The sequence below is a fragment of the Centroberyx affinis genome, unplaced genomic scaffold (genome assembly GCF_046629955.1).
Source record: "Centroberyx affinis isolate AG114_WGS23_722 - 3 ecotype Tasmania unplaced genomic scaffold, CSIRO-AGI_Caff_v1 ptg001948l_1, whole genome shotgun sequence".
Lineage (NCBI taxonomy): Eukaryota > Metazoa > Chordata > Actinopteri > Beryciformes > Berycidae > Centroberyx > Centroberyx affinis.
The window spans coordinates 128,156-151,550 of NW_027280305.1; the positions used below are offsets into that span (position 1 = coordinate 128,156).

Sequence of the window (23,395 nt, forward strand, 5' to 3'; positions counted from 1 at the left end):
TGAAGATGGTGGCTGTGTGTCAGTCTCACTGTCCTGCACATTTGTAAGAATTTATTATTTATATCTTCTTCATTTACAGTTTTCGTACGCCGGGTAATAGTAAAGATATACCATCGTTAACGAGGTTCTGTTGTGAGCATTTTGTTCTAGTGTATATTAAAGCCAATAAACTGTTATCCATTTAGTTAGCATTAGCTAGCCAGCAACGCTAACTAAGCAACTAATGCTAGCTGACCAGTCACTTAACCTGTTAAAATATGTTCGACGAAGTGGCCGGCGTCCCGTGATTACTCGATGCGTGCGGCTTTCAGTATTGAATGTGCACGTAACAGATAACATCATTAGTTTGTTGACACAGAAATCCTGTCTTTCGGATACATCAACGACTTTGGACAACAGCATTTTGCTGGGTAACGCGTTCAAGACATGTAAAGCACCGTACCGTTAGCTAACGAGCCAAACACTCTAGACCTTTCCTCCTAGGTAGCTTAATGTGTAACGTTGTGCCTGACCAAACATCAGGTTGAATTTCATCAAGTCTTGGCTAGTATTCAAGAGTCGATAACTTATAACCGAAGAGACGATAATATTGTTGTTTGACGCTGTCTGTTGGTAAGTTGGCACGGCGGCGCTAGCTAACAAGGTTGCAATGGTCGTCGATGAATTTGTAACCTTCGGCGCTTGACAGAGCCGGACACCGGTGCTACACATTTGTAGTGGTCGTCCGGACACCGGCAAAGACGAATCTGCCTGGCCCATGTAGCTCTATGTCTGCTAATCCTCTCACATACTGAAATTTCATCTGCTTAGTCCATGTAAACTCACCCCCTGCTCCCTGGTAGATGAATAATGTCTGATAGATAGCGTAACCTCAACAGGGCACAGCACTTGGTTTTACGTGGGTTTGGATGTGTGGCATCTTTAAAAAGTGTTTTGGTAAGCCGTTAGCTAATTGCTAACAACAGGAACTAGATAGCTGCACAAGTGCAGCTAGTCAACAGCATGGCTTCTTTGACTTTTGGTTTGTTATATCACCTGTCTCCTGTTTTGAAAATACTCTCCAACTCCAAAGTTCAACCTATAAGATTAGCATTCTTTGACAGATTGACTGTTGTCAATGTTGTGCCAAAGACTTCAGAATAATTGCAATTGTAATGGTCTGTGCTGTCTTGTCAGTAGTTTCTGAAAGATACCAGTTTCAATATTACCTTCTTGCAAATGATGTCTTTATGATCCAAAAGCAGGTGTTTTTTGTTTTTTTTTAACTAAATCCTTAAGCTACTCAAGAATGGCTAATTTTCCTGTATTCTGGTAGAAATGACCTAGTTGCAAAGCAGTTGCACTTGTTACAGAAATTTCAAGTTGAGAATGTGATGTTGGATTATTGTCCAATAGAAACAATTCTAATATCAAAATTTAATAACAGACATTTTCATCTCTTGTCTTCATTGCGACATTACAATTACCTCCTAAGTTACAGTTGCATCAGAATTACATCAGAAGTTCATACACTTCATTAACCTTTCATTGTAGAATTAAAAACATATTTACTTGATCGTGTTCATTGTAATAGTATGTGTAAGACTCACGCAGAATCAAAAGTTGGCACATTTTACTAATCGCAGTGGTGATTCATTCAGTGATTACAGTAGCAGCACAGTATGTCCTGACACTGACTGCTGAATATTAGATATTCTTGCAATGTGCGTATCCATTCTAACATTATCGTAGAGCTTATGTTGAAATTGCCACGTTGTACTGTTGGTTTAAAGAGGAACTAAAACTAAATACAAATAAAGGTGTGGTGAGGTCCACCAAAGCAGCATGTCTTGCTATTTTTCACACTCACTCTCTCTTTCCCTCTCTATCCAGCTACGCCTGAGTTCAATCTCTTCAGTGACGTCACCAGAGTGGCTTGGTCCTTGGACCTGTTAGCTCTGCAGCCATGCAGCCCCCTCCTCGGACTGGACCCCCAGGAGCCTCTGGCCCTCCCCCCTCTGGAGCAGTGCCCAATGCGTTCCGCAGGACCAGGCCCCACAAGCATACAGCAGCAGCTACTACCATGATGGGGCCTCCGCCCCCTACCCAGCCCATGACAGACCCTTTTGCTTTTGGTAGGCAAGCCCCTCCACCTATGGCTGCAGGTGGTCTCCCAACGGCACCCAATAGCAACCCTCCACCCATGCAGGCCCCAACCAACAGCATATATTCCCAGGCTGGCCCAGGGCTGCCGCCACAACCACAACTACTGGAGGGTGCACAAGCTGCTCCTCCTGGTCTGCCATCATCCTCTATACCAGGGGTGACCCTTTTCACCCCTCATAGTACAGCATCCCCTGCTGTTTTCCCGGGACAGCTACCACCAGGCGCCCCAGGATATGCATCATCAAATTCAGAACAGGGCTATTTTAATTCAAGAGAACAGACACCATCCATGGCCACTGGGCCACCACCCATGGCCCCATTGCCTGGTCAGACACCTTTCAACCAGGAATCCCAAGGAGAGCCTCCTCACCAGGCTATGCCCTTCCAGCCAGTGCCTCCCACCTCTTCCTCTTCCCAGTGGGCCCCTGATCATGGAAGTCGCCCTCCCTCAGTTCAGAACTATTTCCAGCCTACTAGTGACCCTCCACCGCAGCCTTTTAACATCCCTTTGCAGTCCCAGACATATCCTCCCCACACACCCTCACCCCATCATAACACCCCCACACCTCCAACACACCCTGGTCATCTCCAAATGCAGGCACCCCTTCCTCCTCAGAACCCTGAAAGGGCCCCTAGCTCTCATTGGCCTGACCAGAATGCACCCCATCAACATAATTCCCACTTCCAAGCTCAGAGCTACTTCAGTCAGAGCTCAGCCCCCCAGGACTCCTGGTTCAACCAACCCCCACAAGACTCGGGCTACCACCAAATGGGAACTGGCCTGGGCCCTGGTCCTGCCCAGGTCCGGCTTGATTCTGCTGGATCTCAACATGTGACCGCTGCTGGTCCTGTGCCTGGTCCAGCCCCAGCCCCAGCCCTACCCCCATACTCACAGGAGTCTGGTACTCTCTCAATGTTCTTCAAAGGCAATGATGTAGAGAATGAGGAAACACTGGCTGGAGAGGGAAAGAAGGCAGTGAATGGTATTCCTGGATCTTTCCAGCTTCACAGCAACCCGCAACCGCCTCCACAAGCCAACCGTGGCCATGCAGATGTTCCTCTGGATTACCAAGGAGCCTCTCTGCAAGACAGTCCACACATACCATACATGAACGATGGTAATTACACATCACCAGGACACATCCAGAAGCCATCTGATTCCCAATACGACCATGTGGAGAATTTGGAGTGTGTCCCAAACCAGGAAGTGTTACCCAGTGAAACCCATGCCAGCCCTGCTGCTACTTCAGCCCATGGAGGAGATCAATTTGAGACAGGGCCCAACCTGGAGACTCCAGATTCTATCCCAAGACCAATGAGATCTGCCAGTGTGTCATCCAGCTACAGCAATGTGAGCCATGGGAGTGGAACTGGCTCTCGTCGGCACCAGGGGGTAGTGGGCACCTTCATCCAGCAGGAAAGCCCTCGCCTCACTGATGATGCTAACCTCTCCGCTGCCACTGGAGGCTACTTTGAGCAGATTGACACTTCCCCAGCTGGGGATTTGGGTGCCCACCAGAGCTCCCAGGAGCGGATGTATCACAGCCAGCCCCCCACACCCAGCCCTCCCAAACCAACTGGTATCTTCCAGGCCAGTGCTAACAGCTCTTTTGAACCTGTGCGCTCACATGGGGTTGGGGTGCGTCCTGTTGAAGTTGATAGGGCTAAAATGGTAGCAGAGGGTGGTGGAGATTCTACACCTGGCAACCTGGAGCAGCCCCCAGATAATCTGGAAAATATTTATGGCCCAGGACAAGCACTGCCCGCTGGGGCTGGAGGTGCGGTGCCTCACCTGACACACCCTGTGGTTCATTCTCACTCCCGGCCTTCATCCCGCGCCTATGGGGCCAATCGGCCTTGTGAGAGCCCTGCTACTACTCTTTGGGCTCAGAGTGATCCCTCTAGCCTGGGAGCTAACATCCTCCTAGCACCTGCTGCTCCCCCAGTTCTTGCCCCCTTACGAGAGCCCAGTGCTGATGTCATACAACCCCCAGAAGACGTCCCTCTGGACCTACAGCCCCCCCTGAGAGCCCAGCCAACTCCACAGCACCACTCAGAGAACCTAGAGAACCCACCGAAGGTGAGTGAGGGGGAGCTGTCAGACTCTCAAGGCAACCTGGGCTATGCATCTCTCCTGGTGTCTGACTCGCTCCACCAGCCTGTTTTGATTGCCCCGCCGGTTTCCAATTACAGTGTGATTCCCCCCACTACCCTTGCTCAAGCAGCCTGTCAAAGTAGCCTTAGAGAAACTACCCCGCCTGTGAGACCACCTTCACAGGGGCAGGGTGCCAGTACCTCCCAGCCATCTCTTGTAACGACTAATCAGAACCCACTATTTACCCCTGGACCAATGATCTTCAGTTCTTCTCCTTCTAGTCAGAGCCCGCTCAATCTAGCTCGAGACAACCCAGAAGGGGCAAAATCAGAGATCACAGCTCTGCCGCCGTCTCAACCAGCCCGCCCCCCTCTTTCAAGGGGCCAATCATTGGGTGGAGACAGCCACTCTGCTATCCATGTTAATGCACAGGCTCCTCCTGTGGCTGCTGCTGCTGCTGCTGCCTCTAATCATAATCAGCCATCAAATTATGAACTGCTTGATTTCTCTATGCACCAATCACAGAACCAAAACCAAGCATCTGGCCATCCTTCCTCTCTACAGGGGTCTCCACAGGCTAGTAATGCCCCTGGATTTTACCTACAGGTCACCAAAGATGCTCAGCAGGGGGTAAGAGTGGAAGGGGACGCCCCTGTCCAAGCTCCACCTTCTTCATCTACCCCACAGGCACCAGCAGCACCGTCCCAAGTAGCTCCAAACACCCAGCAGCCACTGCCTGAGCCACCTAAGCCGCCGGATTCTCAGCCTCCACTGCTGGGACAAAGTGATGCGCCTCCAATTCCGGTTAGTGGAGCACCACCTTCCCATGCCCAGTATCCACCTCCAGCACCAGGGCCTGCCGGAGGGAATGTTCCCTCTTCCTTGGCTGCTGCTTACCCCCCTGGGCCTCGGGGGCCAGTTCCTCCAGGGGCTCCCCAGCCAGCACCTGCCGAGCCCCCTCGACCACCGTCCTCTGTGGGCAGCCAGCAGGGTTATGGCCCTACTCCTCCGGTGCCAGGGCAGATGTATGGAGGCTACTATGGAGGTGCCTATGGAGAATACCCAGATAGCAGAGCACCCTACCCTCCTGGCCAGTACCCTCCTCCACCTGGGGATCCTAGAGCACAGCCATATTATCAGGTATGTGAATAATCTGTTTTTTCTACCCTAGTTTGTATATGTATTCATTTGCTGCTTTTTTGTGATGATATACAAATGCACATTACAAAATGGATGGAAACTTTTATGTGGGAAGGAGAGGATCAACTACTGCTACAGAATGTTATTGTGTGATGTTTTGGCCAAAGCAGCAGATAGAAAATCCCTTATGGAAGCTTTTGTCCCCCAGGATGACCCATACAGGAGAGCAGATCCTTGGTATGGCAGATATGAAGGACCTAACCCAGCCTATCGCGATCCAAACTACCAGTACAGAGAGCCACAGCCAGAACGACCCAGCTCCAGGGCCAGTCAGTACTCAGACAGACCCTCATCCAGGTCAGTGAAATGGTGTCTCACTGTCTCACACACAGTAGTCATCGTTACCTGGGTCGTTGGTCAGTCAGCATTGTTTTCATTGTTTGTTTTGCTCGTCATTTGTTCATTAATAACATTTTTCTAAGTATCTTAAGTGAAGGAATTTTGAGAACTGTGCAAGGAGAGGTTCAGAAATTAAATGTTGCTCAAATATTAAGTCATTGTCAGTCTTGAATTTGGTTGCATTTAGTGTCGAACCTTGCACAGACCACTTTCTCAAGTAGGCTTAGATGGTTCTTGTACTTGTCCTGTAAATCTCAACTTTCGTTTGCTTCCACCCATGTAGGCAAGGCTATCCTGACGACTTCCAGAGAGCTAACCGAAGTGCCTATGATGAATATTATGCAGATTACTACAAGAAACAGTATGATTATGGAGGTACGAGCCACAGTAGTTTCCAGCTGTGATTACTTGCAGCTTTTGTTCTATAATTAGTTTACAAAATACATTTCTCTTTCCGTGTATATTAATAGTTTTTATTACAAATTTCCCTCTTTTCCTCTTTGCATGTGTCCGGTGGGAAGGCTACAATCCTGGAACATATGACCCTCGCTACAGAGGATACTATGATCAGTCCTACTGGTATAACTATGATGAGGCCTATAGAGGTAGAGACCCCTACTATAACCAACAGCCATATCCTGCCAGGTATGCAGAGAAAACTATTTGCACACATTAAGATAGCAAAGTATATAAGTATATGGCCAAGAGGGTCAGGGGTCAACTTTATCCCCACAACAATGCAAATACTCAAAGTAAAGACCCTCACCCTCTTACCCATAGCACCAAATGCTAATATAATAATCACTATTACATTAGTAGTCTGTGCTATTGACAGTGGGCTGAGCTGTGTAAGAAAGTTTCTGCTGTTGCAGCAAATGTGCTTTTGATGGTGTATGATGGTACATATGTGTCTGACTGATGTTCGCCTCTCTCAAACACTGTACCCTCCGTGTAAAGGAGAGAAGGCTATGATGACCAGTGGCGCTACTATCCTGGTTATGATGCCAGTTTTGATGATGATTATCGTCGGCGCGGAGACCCATATGGGGATGAGTTTGACCGACGCAGCATCCACAGTGAGCAGTCGGCCCACAGTCTGCGCAGCTCCAACAGCCACCACAGCAGGCGAAGCAGCTTCAGCTCCCGGTCACAACCGGTATGCTTTTTTTTTTTTTTTTTTTAAGTGTATGCATGTGTGATTTTACCTCTGGTCACCTGATTTAACTTCCCTTGTGCTATTCTTGGATGAGGATCTATCTAGCAATCTAGCTTGAATGTTGGAGATTGACAGTAAGTATGTAGTTGGAATTATTAAATGGACACCTCCCATCACAGAGTTCTTGTTGAAGTAGGCCCACAACATTGTCTGCTACATTACATCCGCACTAACCTGACATTGAACTTATAATTCATCCTCTGTTAGGCTGGATAGAGGTAACTCAAGGACCCCCTTCCCATACCATACACTGTTGACACCGCATGGGACTCCTAGACATTTTCTAACATATCATGCTCTCTACCTTATCTACCTTGGTTTTTTCTCACACGCCATCAATGGCCATATCAGCCAGGGCATCAGTCTGAAGTCTATCCCTGCGTTTCATTAGTCATTTAACCAGCCCTCCTTCACTTCCCCTCGGCACTTGGTAATACGTAGCACCATACGTAACGCGAGTGGCCACTTGCAGAGCAGGGGGGGCAGAGTCCAAGGGGGAGCAGAATATTTTAAATGGAATGCACTTGCCCATAAGCAGGCCAAATAATTAATAATAAGAATAAGTAATAAAAATTACACAGAACAATGAGTAATGAAATATTGCATATAAGTTCATTTCATAAATCCTTTAAATATTGTTTGTTTACTTGCATTTATATTTATCACCTGTTCGTGCACCGGAATTGACGGACGATCACATTGCATCCTGGGAAATATGCACTTGTGAAGTCCACATCGTTGTTGACTCGCTCCCTCTGCCCTTGAAGGGTCGATCTCAGAAAGTTCACTTGAGTTATCAGAGTAATGGAACGACACTTAAAATGACGAGGGGGATTCCCCCGAGGGGAAGTGCCGAGGGGAAGTCAATGAGGGCCGGTTGAAACGACTAATGAAACGCACCGCAGATCCACAACTTGAGCTTGCTTGGTAGCATTGACCTCTCTATGCCCTCTAAGTCTGTAATCACATTCTGTCTCAACTCCTGAATCTGCTCTTTGTCTATGAGCTTTGGGTTATACCATCTTCCTAATCATTTGACAAGCTTCTCTGATATTGGTGGAATTGTTCCTTTGTTAGTGTGGAATCTTTTATAGGACAGTTTCCCCTTGACAATAGAGATGCTACTTTTATTTGCTTTACTTTACTTGCATCTTAGCATATTTTAGATCATCATTAAACATGGCAAGCAGCTTTTTTGTACAGGGTGCTGCTCTGGTTAGAGTTGTCATATCGTCCATATTTGCCCTGATGGGTGGGAGGTGAATCCCTCCCTGCCGCCTTTTCCCACCCACAGACCACAGTGTTGCTGTAAATAATTACAGGGTTCCCATGGGCCTTGAAAACAAGTATGTGGGTTTGATAATGCCTTGAAAGTTTTTGAAAATGAATGGATGGCCTTGAAAGTACTTGATTTTTTAAATTTAAATGTAGCACCCAAATTCATCAATATGCCTCAGCTTTCTGGACCTCTCTCCATCCTAGCATGAACACTTCACATGCTGAGGAAAACCCTGTGAGGGAGATTTGCATTGATATAGTTGCAGTCAGTAAAACATATCACTTACCCCAAAACATCAGTTTGAGATCTTGAGTTTCACCCAACAAGACCTTGAAAGTCAGTGAAATGTCCTTGAATTTGATATCTAAGTGAGTGTGGGAACCCTGTAATTGCCTCCATTGCCTTAGTGAAAGCTCGAGGGGAGATTGTGCACACTGTCAAGAAGCCAATTTGATGGCAATGAAATAGTAAATTTCAATGTTTTTGAAATGTAATCAGATTTTAGATTAAATTTGTTTGTTTGAAATTTGTTATTCAAATGCAGTGGAAAGCGGTGTGGTGCTGAGGTTTAGAAACACAACATGTAGATCTCTTTTGTGTTTGATGGAATTTTGTGGCAGATCAAGCTTGAGAAGGTATTTTTCCCTCTACATTAAGTATGCTGAAATGGACTGCAATAGGCCTATTTCTAAAGGCTTCCATACGTTAAGAATGTTTTGTGTTATGGGACAGTAAAAATCTTACTTAATGCACTCTTAAATTGGAGGGATGAAGCTGTACCTTGCTATGCCTTTTCCTATCTGTGTCCTGTGGATGTTTTTATAGGACTTGCTTTGTTGTTCTCAGACTTCCTTGGTGAACAGTGATTTGTGAAACAAAGAGGGATCCTTGTAAAATGTTTGCCTAGTTGTCCTCACTCTTTTGTTTGTTTTTTCGTAAGATTCTCTGCTGCTACTCAGTGCTATCAAACTGATACTCACTGATACACTGCCGTCTTCCTCATTTTCAGACAGCTTCTACTACTGCTTTTTTTGAGTTGTCTTGCCTTGCTGTACTGGCTGTTTAATTTCTTGCTGTCGAGCAGTTCTGAAACTGCCTTCTCTCTTTTACACAAACTCAAAATCTTTCCACAGTTTTTTATCTCTCTGCCCACAGATATTCTTCCTTTTTTCGCTGCCTGACCTCACTGACCTCCAGACCCTGTGTTTAAGTGCTAATGCCCCCTCAGTGACAGAGCTGCTGATAGCCTGTGATCTTGTCAGTGGACTGCACCCAGTTGACTTGACTGACCTCAACTTGTACTAATCAATGTGGAGTTCCTGCACTCTCACTATCAAGCACCTTGTTTTTCCGAGGTGTATTTTCATGTCCCGACTCAAGGGGTATTCTTCTTCTATGCCTTACCATAGCTTTTGGGGGGTGTGACCAACACACTGTACCTGCCTTGGTTGCTGCTGCCATTGGTTGCTATCCCATGACAGCCACAGTGGTATCTACTCTCCCATCAGCTATCTTTCCAAGCAGTCACACGGTCATTCCCTAGTTGTCAGCTGCTCTATTCACAGTAGGCGCTTGATGAATCGAGTTGTGAGACAGGATCTGATGTAACCATCACTTGTGCTATTTTTGGGTGCGCACCGTTAGAAACATAGCTTTGATGTTTGAGGAAAGGGAGATAGAAGAGTGTGGCTTTGTCATTGGTGTTATGAAGTGAGCACCTCCCATCACAGATATTTTGTTGCATTAGGCCCATGACATCTGCAAAAGGGTGATCAATACGTTATGGCATCCCAGACCCGCCTGCCTCCACGTCCTGCTCTAAACGCCTGATCAGAACTGCTTTCATCTTCCCTACACCTAAACTGTCCAGACACTGAACCTGCACTTAGGCGTACACCAAGTTCACAGCATTCCACCCAATAATTTCCAACCTCACTGTAGATCTCAGCAGGAATAGGCTGCTGATACAGATATGACTACCTGGCTAACAGTCCACTCAGTGGTTCCAAAACTTAATTGTACCAGCTATCATACACTTAACAGATGGCTGACCCTGCTGGCTTGTAGTCAGATTTTAAGTTTATTAAGTGGTAGTTATTGGCCTGAATCACTTCCGTGCATTTGTGTATGTGTGTGTGTGTGCATATTTGCTTTTATGTCTTGTATTTATGTCTTTTATATCATTTCTGATACCGCCCTCTGTCCTGCCTGTCCATTGTACAGAGCCAGGTGTACAGGAGCCAGCCTGACTTGGTGTCAGCGGTCTATGACACCACAGGATCCACCCTACCTGTGGACTACTCCTGCAGACAGTACCAAGACCAGACTGATGCTACCCAAAATTACAGCCAGTACCCCTATCCCTCCGAGTACACTGCAGACAGCACCTGGATCGCCCCTGAGCAACGTAAGGACACAATCCTTAATATGAAGGCAGTTTGCATTTAGTGATTGGTCATGCTCTAAAAGAGTCAGCCGTATCGCCACCAGGTTTAGGTTTAGTTCAACCAGGTAGTAATTAAACCAATAAATTCAGCTGGGACATTATGCCCTGGTTTCTTCCTCTCTCTATCCCTCTCTCTTCACCTACCTCTATTTTCCTCCTAGCGCCTCCTCGTCCTGCGACCCCAGAGAAGTTCACCATACCCCACCGTTGTGCTCGCTTTGGGCCTGGTGGTCATCTGGTCCAAGTTCTGCCCAATCTACCCTCAGCTGGACAGCCCGCTCTTGTTGCTATCTACAACATGGAGGTAACATTTTAAACTGACAAAGTTCCAGCAGCTTAGTGTGGGGAGTTTGTGTGCATTGTGTTGTGGCAAGGTGCATTCACATTTTAGCCATTCAGCTGCTGTTTGCCATAGAAGAAGCTTAAATTCCTATATCATCACAAGCAATCAAAAGACTCTCTCTCTCTCTCTCTCTCTCTCTCTCTCTCTCTCTCTCTCTCTCTCTCTCTCTCTCTGTCTGTCACTCTCTCTCTCGCTCTCTCTCTCTCTCTCTCTCTCTCTCTCTCTCTCTCTCTCTCTCTCTCTCTCTCTCTTTTTCTCTGTCTCTTTCTAAGGTAGAATAAGTCTAGCAAACCTATTGGTATTTTGGCGCACTGCACTTGCAAATAGGCTAAATAATACAAGTAAAGAAAAGAAAGAAAAGTACTTTTTTAAATGGAGCAAGACATTGAACACTCCATTCCCCATAAACTTGACAAAACCTGACACCCCAGGGGGCACTACAAACAGTTCAAAGCCTGAACACCATAGCTTTCCTCGTGTATCTCCTGCCTTTTCTGAGGAACTTGCACATGTGACTTCAGTCAAGCAATTCAACAGTTTGAATCACAACCTTAAGGCAGAATAAAGGAAAATTATTGACCATGTCTTTCTGTCTGCAGACCATGCTTCAGGATACCCCAGATCAGGCAGAACTGCGATCCTTCCCTGGACCTCTTGTCAAGTAAGGGCCTTTTCAGCCGCCATCCTTAGCTTCCAGTCCCTAATCCATTACACTTTCCCAGGGTTCTGCATATTCTGCGCCAAACCAAAGCACAGGCACAGACACTGAATCAAATTACACTCATCTCTGTCATAATACCACAATTGTTTTCCACTCTACATAGGCAGAAGCAATTTCACCAGTTATTGCTGGCCTGTCCTAAATTCTGTGTGTCCTGTCCATCAGGGAGGAGACCCACAAGGTGGATGTGATCAAGTTCTCCCAGAACAAAGGCCTGGAGTGTTCCCGCAACAACGACCTGTTGGACAGGGACTCTGCCTGCCTACTTTGGGACTTCATTGTGCTGCTCTGTAGACAGAATGGGGTAAGAATGAGCAGATGGCAATGGGGGTCTGTGAGACATGAAATTGAAAGCGGGTATGGGACTTTGTCATATTTGTCTTGAAACTTCTTTCTCACTGTCACACTCTGTTTCTCAAGACTGTGGTCGGCACAGACATTGCTGACCTCTTGCTGAAGGAACATCGCTCTGTCTGGTTACCGGGCAAGAGTCCTAATGAAGCCAACCTGATTGACTTTAACAATGAGCCACTGGCACGAGCTGAGGAGGAGCCGGGGGCGGGACCACTATCCCTCCTATCTGACACCTTCATGACCGTCCCAGAAAACGTTGGCAAGGAAACCGAACGCTTCAGGGAGCTGCTACTGTTTGGCCGCAAGAAGGTAAGAAATACCTTCTTTATCTGTACTGGAGTGATGTCACCTGACTGGCACCTTATTGTGAAATATGTAATGTGATCCACTTTTTTGTATAATAGGATGCACTGGAAGCAGCCATGAAGGGAGGTCTCTGGGGCCACGCCTTGCTTTTGGCCAGTAAGATGGACAACAGGACACACGCGCGTGTCATGACCAGGTAGAGCGTAGCAGTGGCATAAAAGGATGTGACATATAAACTTGTGTGTGCTTTTATCCTGTGATTATTTTTTCCAAAGTGAAACATGATAAGAGTTATATGCTGGTTGTCTTTGTTAGGTTTGCCAACAGTTTGCCCATCAATGACCCTCTCCAGACAGTGTACCAGCTGATGTCGGGGCGGATGCCTGCATCCGCCACTGTATGTATTGCTTTGGCCTCTTCTCCTTCACACCTAATTCTTTTTTCCACATTTATGCTGAAGAAATTACATTGACAATAAGTTTGTAGTATTGTATGCCTTTATTGCCTTGTACGTGTCTCTTAAAGATCTCTCTCCTTTTCGTGTCTCTAGTGCTGCGGAGAGGAGAAGTGGGGCGACTGGCGCCCTCACCTGGCCATGGTGCTGTCTAACCTCACACACACCCTGGACCTGGATACACGCACTATCACCACCATGGGTGACACTTTAGGTAGGATCACATCAAAAAGACACCAGAGCCAAAAAGTGTTTGCATTCTTATTTACCACTTTCCACTGTTTCTATAGGCTGACAAAATCAGACCTTTTCCCCTGCACTCGGTCTAATGCAATCATTTTGTGTTGTGGCAGCTTCGAAGGGGCTGATTGATGCTGCCCACTTCTGTTACTTGATGGCCCAGGTTGGATTGGGAGTGTTCACAAAGAAGAGCACTAAGATGGTTCTGGTTGGCTCTAACCACAGGTTAGACACAGAGGCACACACACACACATACACACACGCAAAGAGTTGTAAGGGGCCTTACTAGACCATGATACAGTTCGCACAGAATACACCCACATATGACCTTATTACTGTGTCTCTTCACTTCAGTTTGTCCTTCTGCAAATTTGCGACCAATGAAGCGATCCAGAGGACTGAGGCCTATGAATATGCCCAGTCTCTGGGCTCCCAGTGCTGCTCACTGCCCAATTTCCAGGTAAGTTCCTTGGTACTTACTGAATAAGAGGTTTCCCTTTCTTATTCCCTTCCCTTTCTTCCCTTTCTTCTCTCACCCTTTCCTTTCCTGGACATCAAACAAGAGAAACCTTTCATAGAGAATCTGTGATATTTATTTTCTAATAAATCTGTTATGGTATAGGGTGTTCATATTTTCTGCCAGGGCTCCCAGACTTCAACACATCCAAACTTGACAGATGATACATGTTTGAAGTGAGCGAAACTATGTTACTTTAAAAACTCCACCTGTTATCACCAAGGTGCTGTGGAAGCTAACTGAGAGAATCGCTGAACAGAATATTTAATTAATGCTTTGTCTTAGCCGGTACAGTTAGAAAATCACTGGGCTCTTGGGGCTCTGTGCGGCAGTCTTAACAGTGCATACCATAATTCCCCTAAGCACTGCGTATTGCAAAAAGCTTTACACACAAATGAATGAAACAACAAACACACCGCCTGACTCTTGTAGAGCAGCTCCCAAGTACATAATATTAATTCATGTATTCATTCATTAAATTAAATTTTATTCCATTGGACAGACTAAGTAGACTTATGTGGACCACTAAAGATCTGGTCGTGTCTTTGATTTAGCATTTCCCTAGCCCAATGGCATAGGACATAATTTTGTGATATGTTCACCCCTGGTAATGCTAATAATAAGGAATAACACTGTTCTCTGCTCTTTATCATCCCTTATTAGGTGTTCAAGTTGATCTATGCATGTCGCCTGGCTGAAGCCGGGCTGAGCGCCCAGGCCTTCCACTACTGTGAAGTTATCTCCAAGACTGTCCTCATGCAGCCGTCCTATCACTCCCCTGTTTTCATTAGTCAGCTCATACAGGTACACAGAGACAATACTTCTGTTTTGAGCTCTGTCTCTCTGTTTTTTTTAATATATATGCATAATGGTTTTGGCATTCTAACAAATGTATTTATCTGGTGTTTGTCCACAGATGTCTGAAAAGCTGCGGTTCTTCGACCCCCAGCTGAAGGAGAAGCCGGAGCAGGAGCTGTTCAATGAGCCTGGGTGGCTGATCCACCTGAGACAGCTGGATGGACAGATCAGGGTGAGGAGGAGAAACCTCATGGGAACTGCAAATTGACATGACAGTGCAAAAGTATTTATAGTCATATGCTTGAGGGATTCACACATATGTATTGTTAATACATATGAACGAACTAGATAGATGAAAAAAAGGAAAAATTAGAAAATTCAGACCTTTGAAATAAATGAAAAATGGCTTTTATCTGGTAATATGCACGTTTATTTTTTAATGTTGAGGCAGACCATGATGTGAAATTAGAACTTGTACATACAAGGTTGTAGTTTTTCTGTGTAATTGTAACTGTTGGTTGTTTCCACTGTTCTCTTAGACGGGGGTGATAGCCTACAATGCAGACAGAGCAACTCCGACACAGTACGACTGCAGCACGCCCAGCTCTGAGTTGGACCCGGCTAGTCCGCCTGAGCCTTACACCATGCCCCTGGAGTTAGATGGCCCCACCCCTGACAATCCTCTGATGAGCTCTTTACTGCCTGGGCCGCCACCGCAGGGAGTACAGCTAATGCCTCCAGGTGTGTGTGCTTGTGCTCTTGTGGTTTTTTAATCTCTCCCGTTGTAATGAGCCACATTCAGAATTCATCAGATCTAATTTCTCTCTCTCTCTGTCTTTCAGCTCCCACCACCACCATCCTCCAAGATGGGATGGTCCCACCACAGCCCATGCCCACCACTGATGTACCCCAGTTCTACCCAGTGCCCCCCAGCATGCCTGGACCCCCAGGCCAGATGCCAGTCTCAGGCTACCCTCCTCAGCCTCCTGGCTTTGCCCCTCCTCCCTTCCAGCCTCAGCCCCAGCCTGAGCAGCCAGACATGTATCCAGGAGCCCTGCAGCAGCCTGGTGCCCCACCTCCTCACATGGGCCACATGTCACCTCACATGTCACCTCACATGCCCCCTCAGATGCAGCAGCCCCCTCTACAGATGAGCCACCCACCACCCCAGATGCACATGCCCCCTTCCCCTGGGCATATAGGCTTCCCCCCAGTAGAGCAGCTGTCCCACGCCCCACCGGAGATGCAGACTGCTCAGCCAATATCTTCCTCCCCACCCAGGAGCGCCCTCACACCTCAGATGGACTTCTATGACCAAATGGCTCACATGGTCAGTATCCATCTGGCTGGATATCTGCTGGGCTTTACCTCCCTTGCCAGACTCTTTTTATCTTCTTTCAGTTAACCAGCGATGTCACAATTTTATGTCTGTCCATACAGTCGTATGTCTTTTTGTGTCCATGCATAATAATATGTAGGGAATAATTAACCATGTTGTCTTTCTTTCCTTGCGCTGCAGGGTCCGGGGAGGAGATCGAGGACTGCGTCACAGTCTTCAATGCACTTGGTGAGTTTTTGTGTGTCTCACTCAAATGGTTGAGGTATGTCTGATAATAATTGCAGAATTTGGCAACATTGAAAATTTCTGTTTGGGATGACATTCAGCAATTATAGAGGAATTGTGAGTAAGCCCTTGTGACAGACTGTGCCCTGTCAAGGCAGCATACTTATACATCAAGCTGCCTCCCAGTACAAAAACGCTCCTGCTACATGAGACTCAAAAGGATTAGATATTCAGAAGGATTATATATGTTTTATATATTATTCATATCTGTCCTTATGTGGTTTATAGGCTTCCGGACGTCGCTCTCGCAACACTTCTGAGTCTTCCACTCACTCCGGGGGAAGAGAGCGGAGCAACTCGGCTGCCAAGCAGGCCTCACCACCTCCGCCCTCCATTCCTGAGCAGCCCCGCAAGGAGGAGGCCAAGAAGGCCAAGAAAGTGTCGCCTAAAAAGGTTCATATACACACATGCGTTCAGATCTTCTGTCAGCACTTCAATAATGTTTCATCACTGGTGGTCACTTTGATTTTCTTTCCATCATTCTCACAGGGTGGTGGTGGCTGGCTAAACTGGCTCTCTGGGAAGATGAAGAATGAGGCTCACTTGCCTGATGACAAAAATAAATCTGTAAGTTAGAACCGTTCTTTATACAAGTTCTACCTCATCAGTCTCCTATATTCACTTTTTTTCACAGGTTTGTCATGTATAAATTCAACTTATGAGAGAATATGTATGCGTTTTTTTTTTATTGTCAGATTGTGTGGGATGAGACGAAGCAGCGATGGGTTGACATGAATGAGCCTGAAGAGGAGGTCTGTGATGCTCTACAGGGCAGATTTGCTTTTTGACGTTTATTTTAGGCACACTGGCTTTTGTTGTTTGTCTAAACTGGGCAAACCCGATCTTCATAGATCAAGCAATTCTAATGTTATAATTTTTATTATCATCCGTTAGAGTAAGCCCCCTCCACCACCTCCCTCTGGCTTCCCCAAGATGGCTCACATGCCTGGCCCTGGAGGGCCTGCCATACCCCCGAGTGGTGGGCCTCCTGTCAACATGTTCTCCAGGAAGGCAGGTGAGATCTGGAGTCTGCATTATGGCCTGTGGCTTCACAAACACTGTGTTTTGACCTTGCATAAAAACAATTATTGTTAGAGAATTTGAATTATTAGTAGGACAAAAATTATTTGAAAGTGCTGATGGAAAAAGCAACCAAAATGAAATTATATATTAAATATAGTGCTGGTATTTATTGTTTCCCCTATTTCCTGCCTCTTAACTGTGTTTCTTCGTTCTCAGGCACTAAGAGCAGATATGTGGACGTCCTGAACCCCAGCAGAACTGCTAAACCAGGCGGATTAGCCCCTGCCCCAGCAGACATCTTTGCCCCTCTGGCACCCATGCCCATGCCAACCAACCTGTTTGTGCCTAGTTCAGGTGTGTATCATGTAAAAAACTAATATCGCCAAGTGATGTAAGTTTGTAAAATACGCTGCTGAGTATGTGTGACTATATGTTTGTATATACATGCATGTGTGTGTGTGTTCTGCAGATGGGAGATAAACGTTAAAGAATTTTCTTAATCCATCGCAGCTAAAATACATGGTTGTTCTATTCCAAAGTTTACCACATTACATAATACATGTTACCTACCAAGATGGCCGTGTCACCACACGGCCATCTTGGTAGGAAAATTGTAATAAATTAACAGATGATTATAATCAAACGACAGCCACAGCCAATGAACTGTCTATAATTGACACCGTATTGGTACCTCCAGTTTGAACAGGAGATGCTGTACGATAACGAAGTGATGGACTTTTCAATAAAGTATTGTTCATTGTCTCCTGTCTCATCAGCTCCTGATGATCAGCAGCCTATGGAGGCCAGTGAAGGAGGAAACCAGGAGCAGAATTCACCAAACCCCAGCGCTGTACCACAGGTATTCCATTACTCTTTTTCTGATACACCCTGTCAGGTGATGTTGAGGCAATTGAGGCATTGCCTCTGTTGCACTTGTGACATTTTTTTGTTTAGTTTATTCAACAATAAATGAAAATGCATCTCAGCTTAATTTGACAAGGATAACACAATAAAGCCGACAAACTTTGTTTCCATTGTGGTCCTTGATGTGTTAATGGTAAGATGGCACAGATAGAAAAATCAAGGCAGGCAGTGATCTTGACAACAAACCATTACAAACTAAAAGCACATATGCCAAAACAGGTTCAAGCAACAGTAACACAATTAATACAACCAAACAACACAATACCACAACAAATTGAATCTGGATTATTCCTAGGCTAACTTTATTTTCAAGTGATCCATGAGTGAGGTTTTGACCTGGTTTTTAAAGAGGCGTGGGCTTGCTTTAATGGAAAAAAAGTTTAATTTTAGTGCAATCTTTTCCATCACATCACAAAAATACTAATATCCTGTTAGGTATCAAAAGTTTAAAGCTCCAATCTAGGCTCTGGTAATTTGATTATACTGAGAGTCATGATTGAATACTGGCCATCACTGACTGAAAGACTTTTCCTTTCCTATTTGAATGGGAACTGTGTAGTGCAACATGTATGCATCATTAGCCTAACCAATTCTTTCTGCAATTTTAGCCAGATGCTTCACTGTTTACTTGCTGAGAATAAGTCTGCAATTATAAAATGGATATCCTTAGCCAACCTACATGAAGTATAAAGTTGGAAACTCTATTCATGCAAATTCTCTGCTGTTGCTCTTTTCATTAATCTGCCCAGATGTTCAACCCGACGTTACCACCTGGTTCAGAGGGTCCTCCCATGCCTGATGGGTCGCAGTCAGGGGAGGTAAGACAACCTTGTTCCGTCAGCTGGCAGCGCAGCAGTCTGCTACTCTAGCTACCATAGTACCATCATGCCACCATTGAAACATGATGCTCTACTCCTAACAGCCAGTATGTGCAGCGTGCTTGTATGTATGTATGTATGTGTGTATGTGAGTGAGTGAGTGTGAAACAAGGTGAGGATGCATGCATGGTCCACTTAAAATCTTTCCTCATAATCATGCAATATGCGTGGCCAGGACAAAATGTAAAATCTCAGTTCCATTGGCTGTTAAAGTCTAATTCTTTCCATCTCTGTCCATTTTTATCAAGAATCATAATTTTCTAATGCTGATTTCATTATTTTCATTCTGAACTGGTGGAGAGTGGAGGCAAATCTAATCCAATGCATGGGAGATGATTAATCTGGGTTTGTGGTTTGTGTTTTTGTCCGTTCTTTATTTCCCCTCCTGCTGTCTTTAGCTCTCACGTTCTAGCTCAATGAGTTCTTTATCACGCGAAGTGAGTCAGCATTTAAACCAGGTACCTCTAGCTGGGCCTCAACGCCCCACGTCCGCTCTCACACCCACCTGCCAACCACACCCCTTTGCCACCCACCTAGCTCGTCACATCACAAGTCGCACGCTTCACCATTTGCCCCTTAAGCCTCGCCACCCATCCAGCCCAAGATGCCTGCCTGCAGCCCGGCTTTCCGTCTGCTTGCTCTCTCCAGCATTACTCACTTAACTCTGTATCTGTTTAATACAACCCAACAAATTAAAACTAATCAGAGTTGTAGACAGTGACTACATTGAAGATTCAATTTTTTGTACACAGATAAACCAACGACACATGAAGGCCACTGGATAACTGGTCAGTCATAGATCAGAGAGTGAAGCATGCTGGAGACTGTTGCAGGTTCACTCCCTTGCCTGTTCCCATGGGAGCACAAGCTGACATTAACCCTCCACAATGCTTTGCATGGTTACTAAAACAAGTGAAACCAGTGGTTTGTAATGCTCCCTCACTGTGGATCCAACAGCTCCTTGTCATTACTTATCCAATCCTCCTTGGCTTCAGGATGATGTGTATTATAATGATGTGACACCAGAAAGTGAGAGGGTGCATCCTCTCTTCAGTCTCACATTTCGGCCTTCATGGGCAGAATGGGGTGAAGGTGATCCGGGGTCTCACACGAAGCCAGCACTGTCTCTGCCCATAGAAGTACTGGGATGGTAAAGTGCATTCACGGGAGTAACTCTGCCTGTCCTTTGCAGGGTCATCCTGCCCAGGGAAATCCACCTGCTGGAGGCATAACCTTTTATAACCCTGCCCAGTTTCCACAGGTGAGAATTAACAAAAAAAGACTGCATCATTATGGGACATCACAGGGGCCCTGAACTGGAAGTATGACCAAGTATCTTGTGCAGTTGAATGTATTAATTTCTGCTGGTCTCATGCCCCAGTTCTTGGTCCTTGTGAGTAGTGACAATGTCCTCTCATGTTTCTTCTATCAAGCACATAGACATAAACAGAAAGCATCGTCTCAAAATATTCCTTTTCGCACCTTAATCTTTTCTCATTGCTGTTTCCCTCCCCCCCTCCCAGTCAAGTGCACCATCAGGAGGCGGACTCCGTTCGGGTCGTCTGGGCGGTCAGCGGCAGTACCCGGTGTTGAAATAAACATTATCTTGCAGAGAGATTGTAAACAGACTCGTTTGATGGAGTGATATCCTGACTGGGAGTAACTGAAGCACATGGACATACTGCTTTCTGTCTGAAGGATCCTTCTTTTTGCCCCCACCTAAGAAAAGCATAATCGCCATCATTACCATCTTCAGTCAAACCGCTAAACCACTCTTTCATCTTTTTCTTTAGTTCAATATTTTTCATTGAAATATTGTCTTGTTATTTTTATAGGCAAGGTGTTTTCTTGAAGGGCTTTTTCCTGCATCCAAACTGAAACAGACAATTGTACAGTGGGTCTCAACACACATACAAAGGCTTACGCATGGATGCATTTATACGCAAACTGTGTGTTCATATAGACATAAGTAGTGTACAATAAATATTTTGCTCCTCTAATCTGTCTTTGATCGCTGACCGGAATCGTTAGTTACAGTTTTCCCTCAAATTCAACACCGTCAGCAGCAGCAGAGAACAACCTTCCAAGCTCCTGTTTTCATTTTCCCTTTGGTGTGTCCAAGGCCCTGGTGTCCATGTCTGATTGATCGTGTGTATGTGTGAGGGATGGAAAGAAAGTGGCACCTCTGAACTTCATCTTGTATAATTTTGTATGTGCATTTGTGGTCCCCCCCCCCCACATCAACTGGAGATAGCATTTCGTGTGTGAATGAATTGAGTGTCCATAGTGCAGTGTCTGCTGTGTTGTTCCCTTCTCCTCAGTCGCCCTCCACTCAGGAAGGACGTTGGCGCGTCTCAGTTAGAGACACGGGAAAGACTGTCCTGGCTTCACAACCCGACGAGTTGTAGAAGTTTTGCAGTGTTAGAATGTTGCTTGTTTCCGATATTTATTTAACTGTCCTGCCCATCAGCAACTCTTCACTTTCAAGATGCGTCGGGGTCTCTACTCCACGTTAGGCTCGCGGTCTTTCCCTCCTCTCTGACAAGTCTGACGATATCAGAGAAACCAGGAGTGGTCTTCAGAACCGCAGGATTCAGGACTAAAACATGATTTTAAATGTCACTAAAAAATAAATTTATCCAAATATTTGTATATCTGATTGATTGTATTTATGAGCTGTAGTCATAAAGGTGTGTGTGGAGAGCAACTAATTTTTTTTCTGATTAGCTTTGATGAAATGCAGTTATGATTCATTAGGGATGATGTCTTGGATTCACATTCTGATCATTTGTATTGGCCGCTTCTGCAGATAAATAGACCATCTAAATTGTGAAATGAGAGCTAATTGTACCCAAACTACTTCCTTGTCATTTTACTTTGCTGACATGTGATTTGTTTTGTCTCTCCCAGACATTGAACCATTTGTTATCCCAAATCCCTCGCTTCTACTTGGTTCCTGATAAGTGTTTGTGTAGACCACCAGGTTATGATTTTCAAAGGTCCCCCTTTCATTTGAGAAAAACGATTGATTTTCCCAGTGTTTAGAATTCCTCATGTAAAATTCTTGACAAAAAAAATTAAAAAGGAAAAAAATCATGGTAATAAAGATATTTTTGCGCTCTTTAGCACTTTGAAAGATATGTCTATGGGTTTTATTCATTATTGAATTTTGTGAAATACTTATTTGTTAGAATAATTATGTGATCAATATCAAACTGTGATTTTAGAATACAATGGAAGTGTATCATTAAATGACATGACATTAGAAATATGTTTCATCTCCTTTTGGCAAGCATCTGTACCTGAGAAAAGTACCTGGCAGTTGCAGAGTTGACACAAAATAGTAATATGTCATTATTGTCAATAAGTGATTGATAGACATTATCAAAGTAAAGAACATTGATATGAGATGCAATCACTGTTTTATAGACTGATGCGTAGAATAGGTTGTTTTTTTTACCTAAACTGAAAATTCCCCAAAATGTCAGTCACACCACTACCACAGAGCCTGTACTTCTGAAAGGAAGATAAATTAGATGGAGGTGTTTCATTTTGGGAATAAAATTACCAGGTCCCTGTCGAACGAAAATAGACTATTAAAAGAGAGATCATAAGTCCAAATTTGATGTTAAGCATTGAATATTGTTCTAAATGACTGTTATTGATTAATTTGATTGAGTGAATGTGAGTGTTTTTAAATTTATTTTAGTACAGTTCTGCTGAAGCTGAAGGGACTTACTTCCCTTTCAGCAGTTCAGAGACCACACTGAACTTAATCAATTTGCTGGATATTTCATTTGATTCTATATCGATTAGGGTATTAGTTGATGTAGTAGTCATACACCACAAGGCAGCGTTTTGCAGCAGCTGACACAATTCCTCTACTACTGTGATGCCATGAATTTTCAACAACTTGCCCACATCTTCAGTACTCAATAACCCTTTTTCTACAACTTGTGTTTAAATTTCACTGTGAGGAGTCATAGGGTTACATCTGAAGAGTGAAGCGGGCTGGGAGACACTGAATGTGAAGAAGGAAATGTCAGCTCCATGTTCACGATGCAGACAAGCAAGATACAGCAGGGCAGTGTGGGAAGGGGGTTAACTGCAGTTTGGTATCAGGAGTTGCCCCCTCTGAATGTGCTGTGATGTTGAATCAGGATGGGGATAATACTGACTCTGAATAGGAAGGGAAGGATAGCTGAAAGTTGGGTGGAGGGACCTAGAAATTCAGGAGGTGTGTGAGGTGTGGGAACTCTGAATGAGGGGAGGCAGAGGGATCTGGTGTCTAAAGCAAAGGAAGAAGGCAGCCATGATGTCTCTGGGAGAAGAGTGGAGGTAAATGTAAACATTTTTAGGAGTGGAAGAAAGCCCTGATCTCTCTGTGAAGGATGTGAAAAATGTCATTGACTTCTCATGGAGAGGTCTGTAGGGGGTCACAAGTCAGTCTCAAGTCTTGAGGCACAAGTCTCAAGTCAAATCCCAAGTCTAAC

General features: G+C 45.1%; 1 protein-coding gene across 2 annotated transcripts; it reads left to right on the forward strand.

The window, feature by feature from the left end:
- Nucleotides 1-22,048, forward strand: sec16a (SEC16 homolog A, endoplasmic reticulum export factor). 2 transcript variants are annotated; one of them, XM_071530600.1, is made up of 31 exons: nt 1-43; nt 1,873-5,380; nt 5,589-5,737; nt 6,063-6,154; nt 6,301-6,424; nt 6,737-6,935; nt 10,498-10,681; nt 10,882-11,024; nt 11,663-11,724; nt 11,950-12,088; nt 12,205-12,447; nt 12,543-12,640; nt 12,760-12,841; nt 12,995-13,112; nt 13,252-13,363; nt 13,493-13,598; nt 14,319-14,459; nt 14,572-14,685; nt 14,993-15,194; nt 15,296-15,783; nt 15,973-16,020; nt 16,306-16,470; nt 16,567-16,644; nt 16,773-16,829; nt 16,972-17,092; nt 17,317-17,454; nt 17,877-17,959; nt 18,774-18,842; nt 19,301-19,360; nt 20,095-20,163; nt 20,426-22,048. In XM_071530600.1, exons 2-31 carry the CDS (start codon nt 1,946-1,948, stop codon nt 20,498-20,500), a joined length of 7,194 nt encoding a protein of 2,397 aa, XP_071386701.1. In that variant the 5' UTR covers nt 1-43; nt 1,873-1,945; the 3' UTR covers nt 20,501-22,048. The 2 variants fall into 2 exon arrangements, with proteins under 2 accessions (XP_071386701.1, XP_071386702.1); XM_071530601.1 differs by lacking the exon at nt 19,301-19,360.
- The last annotated feature ends 1,347 nt before the right edge of the window (nt 22,049-23,395 follow it).

Bases quoted from the DNA above. Each gene is read 5' to 3' on its own strand.
- sec16a (XM_071530600.1), top strand. From the start codon at position 1,946: ATGCAGCCCCCTCCTCGGACTGGACCCCCAGGAGCCTCTGGCCCTCCC. The intron at 13,113-13,251 runs GTAGGATCACAT...GTGTTGTGGCAG, and splicing joins CACCATGGGTGACACTTTAG to CTTCGAAGGGGCTGATTGAT. The intron at 17,093-17,316 runs GTGAGATCTGGA...CTTCGTTCTCAG, and splicing joins CATGTTCTCCAGGAAGGCAG to GCACTAAGAGCAGATATGTG.